Source organism: Myotis daubentonii, chromosome 1, assembly GCF_963259705.1.
Source record: "Myotis daubentonii chromosome 1, mMyoDau2.1, whole genome shotgun sequence".
NCBI classification, from domain to species: domain Eukaryota; kingdom Metazoa; phylum Chordata; class Mammalia; order Chiroptera; family Vespertilionidae; genus Myotis; species Myotis daubentonii.
The window spans coordinates 143,885,652-143,899,015 of record NC_081840.1 but is presented as its reverse complement, the minus strand read 5'-3'; the positions used below and the strand labels follow the sequence as shown (position 1 = coordinate 143,899,015).

Below are 13,364 nucleotides of genomic sequence, written 5' to 3'. Positions count from 1 at the left end.
AACCAACTCTGGCCTGGACCTATGGGGAGTCACCCACACATTGGTGTTCCTTTCTCTCTCTCTCCTTCTTTCTCCCTCTCTTTCTCTCCTTCACTCCCTTCAATTCTCTCAAAAATCAATGGGAAAAAATATGCGTTGATGAGGGAAAAAAAAATACTAGCAGCCGATTTCTTCTCACCTCTGAACAAAACTGGCCCCTTCTTCCCTTTAAAGTTAATGTCCTCCACTCCATCTTCAACAGATTACCTCTAATATCATTCCCCAAAACTCACCTCAGAGATTTACAGTGCGGGTTCCAAGATTCTAAGTTCCTGTCTTACTATCTATCCTGGTATACTGTTGTCATCATGTTGCCTGTGGACTGGAACTTCCACTTCCCACTTGCACTCACCCAGCTCCCCTTGCTGGGGTTTAGGTCTCCTCTTCCCACCCATCCCCAGCAGCACCCATTTCCTTAGCCCCTGTCAGCATAGCAACCAGTCCCCACCATCACTTTAACCCGCCTGGCCTTCAGTCCTTTGTGGGCTCTCAGCCTATCACCCACTCCCAGGCCCTAACAGGAAGTTCTTCCTTCTGGGGTGGAAGGGTAGCTGGGAGGCAAAGTTTTGCCCCTTCCATGGACACTACATTTCTCCAGCCCTCCCTAACTGGGCTTTGGAGTTGTTTCCATGGTGACACAGCCTGATCTATTGTATTCAGTGTATGTATGTGAGAAAGAAAATGCTTGTTCCCAGCTGGGGTGGCTCAGCAGTTGAGTGTTGACTCTTGAACCAGGAGGCACATGTAGGGCTTGTGGGCTGGATTCCCCAAAGGGGGTGTGCAGGAGGCAGCCAGTGGTTGATTCTCTGTCATCATTGATATTTTTATCTAACCCTCCCTTGATTTCTCTTTAAAGTCAATAAAACATACATTATTTTTTAAGGAAAAGGCTTTAAACGGAAGTAAAAACATGTATTTCAAACATTTTGTAAATACAGTTACTTGATGTATACCTTATTTCTCACTTCCAGATTTGCCATACAGGAAACTAGCTTTTCCACGATAGTTGTGTTTTCACTAAGGACAGCATAGTGAAGAGCAGTGTTGCCGTGGATGTCGATTACATTTGGATCGGCACCATGCTCTAGTAGAATAGCAGCACATTCTTCTTGCTCATACTGAATGGCCTGTGAGTATTATGGCAAAAAATAGATGATAAGTTTTAGGAATGCAAAGTAACATGCCACAATTTTCACCGATGGCTTCAAGTTAAATGAGATAAACACATTGTTATTCTAAGTAATTAAATTAAACCCAATTCAATTGACATGGTTGGCTAATACATACGTGAATTAGAGCTGTTTTATTGTCAGTATCACAGAGATCCAATAGGCGACGTCTGCGTGCTAACTGACTCACCACTCTTTTATGGCCCTTGTAACAGGCCACCTTCAGAGCATGCCTATGAAAGTGAGAGGACTCCTTAGGAACTTAGAGTGCACTACATGAAAGCATACAATTGTCCATGTTCATGTAAACATTCTCCCTATGCCTTCAAAATAAATATTTCATTTTCTTCAGGAGACAGTACAGTATTGATTAGTTCTTGTTACTCAACACATTAGTGAAGAGAAGCCTATTTGAATTGAGAGAGGATGACCTGGGGATTCAGCTCAACTTGGTTTTGATCTTATTTTAACTGTCACATATCAGCTATCACTTGGCCTTTCTGTGCCTCAATTTTCTCTTCAACAGAATGGGGATGAAGATAATAGGTATCTCACAGTAGACCAGAATCTATGCAAAGTGTTTAGTACAGTTCTTAGCCCAGAAAAAAAATAACTCAATAATTGTTAGATAATATCAGTATCATCATCATTATTATTACTAACAATTTACAAAAACAACATATCAATTAAGTAAAACGATATCATCAGACCTACTTTGCAGACTGACCATAAGAATCAGAAAGAACATAGTATTTCAATGCTTCTAAAATGCTTATTTTCTCACAATTTAACATTGCTGACATTGGAATCCATTTTTTAATTCAGAATGTCTTACAACCATTATTGGCAGCATTTATAAAATTAAGTAATCCAAAAAACACTGACAATCTAGCATCCATGGTACCTTACATTAAGTGAAATATTCCTAACCGTAACATTCCTCTGGCAGTTTTGTCAAATGTTTTCATTTAAATTCATATTAATTCTTAATAGCTTTATGGGGGTAAAGAGGGCACAAAAGGAAATCAAGAAAATTTTTAGAGGTAATTTGTGCTTTGATTTTTCAAGAAAATTTAACTCAAAGGATGGTCAGAATTCAAATATTTAAGTGGCTCATTTTGTTCAATATTTAGATTTTTAGGTTGTAGGGAAAACGGTGGTTCCCAATGATCAATATTAGTATTTATTACTATTATACATTAACAAAAGGCCAGTTAAAGTTTATCGTTTACAATTTCCTACTTTTAGAAATACTTTGGTTTGGAAGCAGGGAGAAAAAGCTTCAACCTGATGATGTCCTAATATTTCAATTATGAACATCTCATTTTGCTCATATTTGGCAACATGAATTTGTAAGGATGAAAGGGCCTGATTTGGAGGGAAAGGATCCTGAGTAGAATATGTCTGCTACATAATAAGTATGCAGGTTATATTTCATGTAAACATGGATTGAGAGAATGCACACACATAGTGGAAGAGTTCAATATTTTTAAATAAATCTTCATTGATTAAAAAAAAACATCAGCATTAATAATAATCTTTTATATTTTCTCTCATTTAAAAGAAAATTTATGGTTGAGAGTATTACAGATGTCCAACTTTTTTTTCCCATATTGTCACCCTCCACCTGGTTCCTGCCCTACCCCAGGCCTTCAACACCCTATTGTCTGTGTCCATAGGTAAAATATTAGGTTAATATTTTTGTGCCCCTTTGTTCCCCTTGTCTCTGACATACAAAAGTCTATTCCGTGTTTCCATGACTCTGGTACTATGTTATTCATCGTTTTGTTTTTGTTGTTGTTCATTAGATTTCTTGTTCATTTTTTTAGATTTTTAGATTCAATTGACAACTCATAATAACAAAAGCATAACATGCTAATTAGTCCAAACGTTCTTCTGGACATCCTTCTGGACAACCCTCCAGACGAAGACGGGCTGTAGCCACAGGATCGAGGTAGCCTCCAAGGCTGCAAGGGAGGGATCCAGGATGCTGCCATGGCTGCGGAGGCTTACTCTTTCACAAATTTCGTGCATTGGGCCTCCAGTAGATAGATATATATTTTATATTTTATAACTTTTCGTATTCTTCTTCTTCTTACCCACTCTCCATATTTTTATTATGAAACTCAGCAGCAGAAAGATAAAGAAGGAAGACTGTTACACTCATCAACCTGAATTTATGAGTCAGTTCCACCATTTACTATAACCCAATAGGTCATTTTAAACTCTTTGAATTTCTAATACTCCACTTGGCCAGGACATTAAACAATGGTTGAAGAGCTAGAGGGAATTGTGTTTAATTAATTTCTAGGCTTTCTTAAATTCTTGAAATTCTATGTGCCTTTGATTGTGTCTATAGAAAACTGGAGAACACAATAGCAAGCAGAATTGGAAAAAAAATTACACAATGAAAGAAACACCCGGAAAAGTAGGGAAGAAGAATTTTTAAAGTCAAGAATTCATGGAATAGGAAAGAAAGCATATAGCAACAAAGGAAATAAACCTCACACAGGTAGGCAAAGTTACAAGCCTGAAAAGAAAACTAGAGTGGGAAGACAATAAATAGAGAAAACAATTAGAGATATCCTCTAAGTACATGCCAAATTTAATTAAGATAAGTGGTTTATTCATAGATTTTCTCTACTTACAGATAAAAAAGTCACTTTAACCTCACCAGGCCTTGTCTAGGTAAACGCTTTTGTTGTCTGGCCATAGCTAACTGATAAGGATCCCAAAAGCTTTAGAGGGAAGAAAAAGATTCTATTTCCTGCTGCCACTACAATTGTCAAGAATAGTAACCTAAGTGCTTGGACTAACTAGGCCTCTTAGATAAACTCTGAATCCGAGTTAACACACAGTCAGATTTACTTTCTGAGTTCATCTGATTCGCATCTGTATCTCAAGCCAGTGCTACACAGGAATTTATCAGATATGTTGAGGGACAACAGAATAGATTTGGAAGTCAAAAAGGTGGTCACTCGCTAACTATAGAATCAGGTGTCAAACAACCTACCTCCCTGAACCACAGTTACCTCATCAATAAAAATTTGCCTAATTATTACAATAGGAAAGCTACTTTGAAAGTTATTGTGATGACTATATAACACGGCTTAGTTACATAATATAGGGTCTAGCGAATAGTAGACTACTCTACAACTGTTAGTTTATTTTCTCTGCATTCCTATAGGTAATATATTGTTTTTAAAAATCCACAAAATCCTACCTGAATAAGGCCTCTTCTTCAGTTCTCTCACGTACTATTAAAGAAAAAAGAAAAATACATTTTAAAACAATAAAAACAAATATGGGACATTAAAAGTACCTGAGTAATGCTTTGTTAGAAAGTATTCCTTTGGGACCACACACCATACACCAGAGGAAATATTAATCATATTATTGGTTGGTCATTAATACATTAAGAACACTTACTTTCTCTTTTTAAATATATCAAATGCAAGAAAGAAAGAATGGGATCTGATATTTACAATGAACATAATCTCAAACAAACCCCATTAGGCTGACAGAAAACGGTATGGATAGTAGAAGCAGAAACATAAACTAACAGCATCAAACTTATATGGCATGAATTTTCTGGTCTCCTTTCACTCGGAACGTTTAGAAGAGTGTACTTATTTTTCCATAACACAATTCAACTTCTCCAGTTCTTTTGTAAAGACTTGCTCGTTTAGGATGAAACACTCACAAAAAAAGCTTGGTTGCCAGGCACTACACTTTGCAGCCTAGCAAAACATAAGAAACAGATCCATTCTGGCACCTTTTGTAATTGCAAGACAAGTAGAAAAGACTGTGATTCCAGTTGGATAAAGACAGTGAGGGCTCTGCAGTAGTGCATGAGGTCATTTTTCTCAACCCTGCCCAGCAGGTGGCAAATGCCTGTAGAAATCAAGCTTGTTCTGCTTGTATGGCATGTGTCATCAGAGCCTATGCTGATGAACAACAAGCCAGAAAGGACAAAGAACGTCTTGGAAAACTACAGCCAATTTCATTGACATTTGAATGTTTTAAACAATTAAAAAGATACCCACTGTATGATTCCAAATATAAAACAGGAAAGGCAAAACTATGAAGACAGTAAAAAGATCAGTGGTTTCCAGGGCCAAGAGAGAAGGGGGAGAATAAATAAGCAGAACACAGAGGATTTTAGGGCAATGAGATGATTCTATGTGATAATCTTAATGGTGGATTGCTGCCATCGAACATTTGTCAGAACCCCTAAAATGTACACCAAGAGAGAATCTTAATGTAAACTATGGACTTTGGTTGGTAATGATGGGTCAATGCAGGTTCATCAAAAGTGCCTCTCTGGTGCAGGGGGGAAAAATGAGCAAGGCTGTGTGTAGGGGATGTGGGGTTGATGGGAAGTCTCTGCACATTCTCCTCCTTTATGCTGTGCACCTAAACCCGCTCAAAAACTGTCTTCTTAAATTTTTACAGCTTCTGTGAAACATGCTATTGACATTTGTCAACATATTTATGCTATTGTCCAGACACAGTCACCTTGTAAATTAATATAAAGATCAAAGTATCAGAATATGGGTATTATCCTCAGAATTTAGGTAGCCATTTGAAAAGACATAAATAACGCCAAGAATTTTAACGGTATACTAGGGAAAGAAAATAACTGATAAATATAATTGACTATCTTGCTTTATAATTACAAGCAGGGATTAAGTGCAACATAAACCAAAATGAATCATCCATGTAATTGAAAGATATGTTTTATTATAACTTCAAATCAGATATCATTATGATAATTTCATCTAAAAATTATTTTGAAACATTAATTGGAGAAAAAAGAGAGCTTATAATTCCTAATATTGCCCTAGTAATTTATGTACAAATACCTGTTAAATACTCAACAAGAGTCAGAAAAAGAAGCAGCAATGCAAGCATTTATGCATCATGCGAGAGAAACCAGTACCATGTTATATTATTATGTCACTGGCTTTAAAAAAAAAAAAAAGTAGGTCAATGCCAAAAATTCAGTGAGGGCCATACTGCTGTGCTGAAACATTTTATGCAGCAGGCCTAAGTTTGTTATCCTTAGAATGTCCTGCTTAAATGGCTACCCTTTCTTTGGTGTCTGAAAACTTAAATCTGAGGAGGGGGTTCCCACCTTTCCCTATCTGATAAGAGTGGCCCCCTGTGCCCAAAGAGTGGCACAAGCAATGAGGCTCATGCTGAACACTTGCTTTCCTTCTGGGAATCTAGAATTCTGGTACATAGTATGGGGAAGATGCTGATGTGAGTAGCGTGCCATGAAAACCTTGCCACTGAGTCTAAGAAGACATGTAGATTACACATTTCATGTGTGTGGTGAAAATTTGACACTGGAATAATTAAGCACATCCTGGTAATTCCACAGGGAGAGGACTCTTAGAAGCCTGTGCCTGGTGTCCCTCACACTTTGTCACACAAACCTGTTCACTGGGCTGATTTTGCTTTTGTCCTTTCACTGTAATAAATCTCAGGTAGGAGCATAACTATATGCTGAGTCCCGTGAATCATTCTAGTGAAAAGCAAACTTAGGTGAGGGTTTAGGAACCTCTCACACAATTTCATCAGGCAAGTTTCTTTATAATTTGGGTTGATACAAGATTATAGTCAGAACTTGATTTCATAGAATACCTTTCTTTGATTTTCTTTTGTTCCAAGCTTGTTTTAGAGATTTCGGCAGATCAGTAACTATGGAAATAAAGGCATGAAAGGGATACATAAAACATTAATGTCAGAAAACAATGTTAAACAAGCAGTAATCATATTTACTCAGAATAGAAGATACAGAATCTAAATGATTGGCAACATATCCTGGAATATAGAAGTTCCTCTCAAAAACATTGCACCCATACAGACAATTTTCTCCAACTAAGCAGGCTTTAATCTTTTTTGCAATAGTAGTTATGAGTTAAATAACTGGGATAGCTACAGAAAAACCATAATTATCCCATGTCATGTAATTCTGTTCTAGTGCTTGCAGAGTTCTTTCTATTTCCTCTCAATCCTTTTCTTAATTTCTTATAAAACCAAAAGCATGGCTTGCTCATTAAAGGCAGTTGTTGGCAGGACAAGTCAAAAATTCAAAGAAATAGTACCCAGAATGTAGGGATATCCATGGATATTCCACCAAACTCAACAGGTATGGAAACAATGGCTCTTAACAGATGGCTCTCAATGGGGGAAAATCCCACCATTATTGTTCCCTCTTGAATTAACAAAGAAGATTTTTGAACAGAAAAATGAGAAAGGCATAGACCTAGATAAACAATGACACTTTAAATGGAATAACTTGAAGTTTCTGATTCATTTCTGCATGGATAAGTTAAACTTCATAGTAGACTGATGCTAGTCCAAGGAGGCAAAATCTTCCTTTGTTTCCCAGTCTCTTTATGTGTTTTCCTTTCATTTATCATTTACATGAGGGGGCGGGTGACTCAGCAAATGAAGAACCACAGGCCAAATAAGAGCTGCCATCAAGTTTTGTAAAGAAATGTCATTCCAGTTCACTTAAAGATTGTCTAGCACGGTTCTCACAGTACAGTGACAGACTTGAGTAGATATGATGGACCACATAGCCTAAGATTAGACCCTGTACAGGCAAGTCTTGCTGATACCTATTTCATATCACAACCAGAGGGCCATAATCAAACCCAATCTTGTTACACTTCTGCTCAAAACTCCAATGAATCCCTGCAGTAAATATGCTGGCTCCCTACCTCAGTCTCCACTCTTCCTGGAAAACCACAACTCTATTTGGACATTCACTGTCATGATTCATAATGAAGGTGGTATCTCCCAAGCTCCAAAATGAGAAATAATTATACTGAGTTCATCACAGTAACTAGTTTACCACTCACTGGTTTAGGAACGATTATGCGATGTAACCCAAGCCTATAATATGTTAGGAAGGGGAAGTCAAATGCAAGGCAATCGGTTTTCTTCCAAATTAAAAGAAACATATAGGCCACGCCAGTGTGATTCTGTGGATTGAGAGTTGTCCCATGCACCAAGAGATGGCTGGTCGGATTCCATTTAGAGCATATGCCCAGGTTGTAGGCTGGATGCCCAGTATGGGTGGGCAGGAGGCAGCTGAGCAATGTGATTGTTCCCTTGCCATTTCCATCTCCCTTTCCCTTTCCTCTCTTCTCTCAATAAATATCAATAGAAATATATTTTTTAAAAAATTAAAGGATGCACATATCTCAACATCACTAATCAGGAAATGCAAATGAAAGCCATAATGGAGTGCCAGCTCACTCCTCTCAGAATGACTGTCATCAAAATATAAATAAATAACAAGTGTTGGCGAGGATATGAAGAAAAAGGAAACCTTTGTGTACTATTCACATGATTGTCAAGTGGTACAGTCATTGTAGAAAACAACATGGAAATTCTACAAAAAAGCTGGAAATGGAACTGCCATTCCACTTCTGTATATTTATCCAACAAATACATGAACAGGAATTTGAGAAGAAATCCATACCCCTATGTTCGCTGCACCATTGTTTACAATATCCAAGATATATAATCACTCTATGTGTCCCTATATAGATAAATGAATAAAGAAGATGCAATCCTATCTAATAAAAGAGAAACATGGTAATTTGGGTATGACCGCTACCCTTCCCATTGTCCAATTAGGGTGGTATGCAAATGAACTGCCAGCCAATATGGTGGCCGGCAGCCAGGCAGCTTAAACTGAACATGAGGCTTGTTTGCTTCAGTGTCGGAGGACTGAAACTTTCCCCACCTGCCTTGCCGGCCTCTGAGCTTGCAGTTTAAAAAACATTGTAACAAATATAGACGCTAGACAAAACCAGCTTTCAGAGAGCTGGAATCTCAGAGCTGGAGTTGATACAGAGTTTTGATTATAGAACCAAAACAAACCAGATACCTGTTTTCAGCAGCTGAGGCCTCAGAGCTGGAGCCAAGCCTCAGAGCAAAGCTGGCCCAGAATTTTAAAAAAAAGAAAATAAAAAAAAGGAAAAAAGGAGCAGTTGGGAGCTTCAGTCCCAGCCTGAAAACAGCCCTCAGGCCCTCACACAGACTAGCCAGGCACCCAGTGGGGACCCACACCCTGGGCCAGGACACCCTTCAGGGCAAACCAGCTGGCCCACACCCATGCACCAGGCCTCTATTCTATATAGTAAAAGGGTAATATGCCTCCCAGCACTGGGATCAGCAAAGCTGAGAGGCCTCCTGGCACCGGGATCAGCATGACAGGGGGCAGAGCTCCAACCGCCTGATCGCCCTGTGGCTCTGTGTGTGACAGGGGGCGGGGCCACAACCTCCCCATCAGCCCTGCTCTATTCATGACAGGGGAAGGCGCCCCAACCCCCTGATCAGCCCTGCTCTGTGCCTGATAGGGGGGAGCTCCCCAACCCCCTGATCACCCTGCGGCTCTGTGTGTGACAGGGTGCGGCGCCCAACCCTCCCACCCCACAGGCCCTGCTCTGTGTGTGAAGGGGTAGAGCCATAACCTCCCGATCAGCCCTGCCCTGAGTGTGAGAGTGGCAGCGCCCCAACCCCCTGATCTGCCCTGCTCTGTGGATGATAGAAGGTGGTGCCACAACCCCCTGATCCACCCTGGTCTGTGTGTGACAGGGGACAGTGCGCCAATTCCGCTATCCGCCCTACTCTGTGAGTGACAGGTGGGAGCTCCTCAACCCCCTGATGGGCCCTGCTCTGTGCGTGACAGGGGGCAGCGCCCCCACCCCCTGATTGGCCCTGGTCTGTGCTTTACAGGGGGTGGCGCCACAACCTCCCCATAGACCCTGCCTTGAGTGTGACAGGGGCGGTGCCCCAACCGCCCAATCAGCCAAACCCTGAGCTTGACTGAGGGTGGAATCCCAACCTCCTGATCAGCCCTGCTCTGTGCATGATGGGGGCGGCACCCCAACTCCCCAATCAGCCCTGCTCTGAGCCCGACCAGGGGCTGCACCTAGGGATTGGGCCTGCTCTCTGCCAACCAGGAGCAGGCCTAAGCCAGCAGGTTGTTAACTCCCGAGTGGTCCCAGACTGCGAGAGAGCACAGGCCTGGCTGAGATACCCCCCGCCCCCACCACCCGGAGTGCACAAATTGTTGTGCACCGGGCCTCTAGTATATATAATATTAATTGGACATAAAAAGAATGAAATCTTGCTATTTAGAGCAATATCCATGGACCCAGAGGAGGGTTGTGTTAAGTGAAATAAAACTGAGAAAGACAAAGACCTTACCATCTGACATGTGCAATCTAAAACCACAAAGCAAACAAAACAAAAACACACCCCATTGCTACAAAGAACAAAGTGATTTTTGCCAGAGGCTAGTGAGTTGAGGAGATGGCTGAAATAGAAGAATATGAATAAGAAGTGCAAAATTCTAGTTATAAAATATATAGACCACAGACATCTACTGTACAGCAAAGGGATATGTCAATATTTTAATAACATGTCATGGTGTTAGATGGTTACTAGACATATCAGGATGAACACATTGTAAGATATGTAAATGTCAAACCACTATGTCATATACTTGACAGTAATATATTCGGTGCCAACTAGATTTTAACAAAAAACTTAAAATTGAACAAAGCAGTCCTTTGCCCTTCACATACTGTCATGCGAGAAGAGGATGCTTTGGAGCCCTCACTAAGTAGCTCATCAGGAAAGCAGACATAAGCACTGACAACTTCACAGCTGAATAAGGGGCAACACCTGGGATCCTGATGACATCACTGAACTACCAAAACAATCCTGGTTCCTATTGTTTCAGCCTCTTAATTAGGCCACCCATTATTACCTGAAGCTAAAAGCATTCTATCTGATATATTTCCCAAGGTCATAGGATAAGATCTAGTCCTCTCTGTAGTACTAAAGACTTTCATAAGCTTGCCTTAGCTAGGCACTCACCTCATTCCCACCCATTCCCACAGCACACATTTTGCACATTAAAATGGTACAGTTCATAAATCCTCCAATGTTAAAGTGCACATCATAGCCCTTGGACTAACGTTCCTATTGCCAAACATCACCCTCTGTCCCTTTGACCTGGAAATCTTCTCCATCTGCAGGCTTAATTTAAATCCCACCCACATTTTTATTTTATATTATTTATTTTATTTGTGTGTAGGTGAATTTTAGAGGACATTTATTATTAAAGTTCGGGATAGTGCCACAAGAAAAGCCTGGGGAAATGAGCTTAAGCTCACTAAGGAATCAGGTTGAGAGGGTTTGCCCAGGATGAATTGCTAGTGACCATTGTTGCTCTCTTTATAAGCCTCCTGGGGTCCCTTAGAGTTTAGGTGCATCATCCCTGTGAGGAAAGAAAATGAGGAAGTCTTGGGTGTGCAAGCATGTCTTTATTTTTCTTCAATTTTTGACACCTTTTAAACATTGATTTAAGAAAAGAGAGAGTGAGAGAATAATGGTTTTTGGTTTTTTTGTTCCACTTATTTAAGCATTTATTGATTGAAACTGGTATGGACCATGACCAGGGATCAAACCCACAACTTGGCCTGTTGGTACAGAACTTTAAGCAACTAACCTACCGGCCAAGGCTTCACCACTTTTTTTAAAACTCTAATTCTCATCATGGACTTAAAGTTGCTGGCACATGCTACACACCAAAAAATAGAATAATGATGAGCTCCTAGTGTGTTCTACCACCTAGCAATCACTGAATAAAGTATAGTAACTAATAGAAATGACAATAACAAGCTCTAGGAGGGCAAAGACAGTGTTTTAAAACATTTCAATTTTGCATCATCAGAATAGCATTCAGTACCTAAAAGGCACCTGACAGTTCAATAGTACACCAGTAAGCAGACAAATTAATAACTGAATTTTGACATTTTCTTTGAGAATTCTGATGTGATAAACATGGAAATGAGAGACAGCTCTCATATTATGAGCTCAACGGCAAAATGATATTTCATCTTTGTATTTCCTATAAGTTGCAAAATGAACCTACACAAATCCTCTGGTAAATGTCTACTAAGGTGTTCTCATACAGTTCAGGTTCAGATTGCACAATGAAGTAGGTGCCACATCTGGGTAGCACACTGGCATTTTTGTTGCGATAAATCACTTTTGTACTTTTATTATAATGTATTAAGTCCTGAGTTGGGGCATTTGTATATTTATCATGATTATCTTTTGATCAATGGCAATGGAGCTTCCTGTTCTCAAGAAATTGCAGTGTCCTGACAATTACCCAACAAACAGGAGGAAACATCTTGTTGTAATGCATCAACACGTCTCATTCTGTTCTGACTTCTGAGGAATGAAGTTGATGATGGTGAGGTCTTTTTGGCATAATATATAAAGCATCCTATGATTCTCAGGTGGTATTGGCTTTATGACTTCGGTGCTATTGATAGGTATCTTAAAAAACAACCTCAAAGGTCACAGCCTGTGGGGCTCATTGGTTGAGGCTTGACCTATGAAGCAGGAAGTCAAGGTTCCATTAGTGATTAAGGCACATGCCCCCTTTGTGGACTAGATCTCCAGTGTGGGGCATGCAGGAGGCAGATAATCAATGATTATCTCTCATCTTTGATGTTTCTCTGTCTTTCTCACCGTTCCTCTCTGAAATCAATATAAATATATTTTTTAAAAAACTACACAATTTCATTGGGATAATTGCACACTAAGTGTTGTAGTTCTTATTGTTTGCCATTTGTTTGTGGTACCAGGAAATTATTGTTGAGTTCTCACTTTTAGTTACGTTTTTAGTGAGACAAATCACTATGTAAAAACAGATTTTCAGCCCTACCAAGTTTGGCTCAGTAGGTATAGCGTCGGCCTGCTGACTGAAGAGTCCTGGGTTTGATTCTGGTCGAGGACACATGCCCTGGTTCGTGGCTCAATCCCTGGTAGGGTGCATGAAGAAGGCAGCTGATCAATGATTCTCTCTCATCATTGATGTTTCTATCTCTTTATCCTTCTCCCTTCCTCTCTGAAATAATTAAAAATATGTTTAAAAAAAGATTTTTAAAATAACGAAGTTTTCATTTGCTAAATGTAATCCATTGCCTGTAAACACTAAACAAAAGGTCCATTTTTTTAACAAGTCCTATATTTTACAATGTGAAATTAGAGAAAACATACAACATCTGAACTTAATATCTTCTTCTTTTTTTTACATAAAGATAT

At 39.6% G+C, this 13,364-nt stretch overlaps 1 protein-coding gene across 1 annotated transcript in view; it reads right to left on the bottom strand.

The window, feature by feature from the left end:
- The window catches only part of LOC132235986 (ankyrin repeat domain-containing protein 26-like), a 77,101-nt gene that overhangs the window by 53,998 nt on the left and 9,739 nt on the right, over positions 1 to 13,364 (bottom strand). The window contains exons 5-7 of the mRNA XM_059699283.1: positions 4,432 to 4,465; positions 1,327 to 1,441; positions 993 to 1,166 (exon numbers count right to left, since the gene is read on the bottom strand). Of these exons, the coding sequence (XP_059555266.1) occupies positions 993 to 1,166; positions 1,327 to 1,441; positions 4,432 to 4,465 (323 nt within the window). The remainder of the gene's footprint in view (positions 1 to 992; positions 1,167 to 1,326; positions 1,442 to 4,431; positions 4,466 to 13,364) is intronic.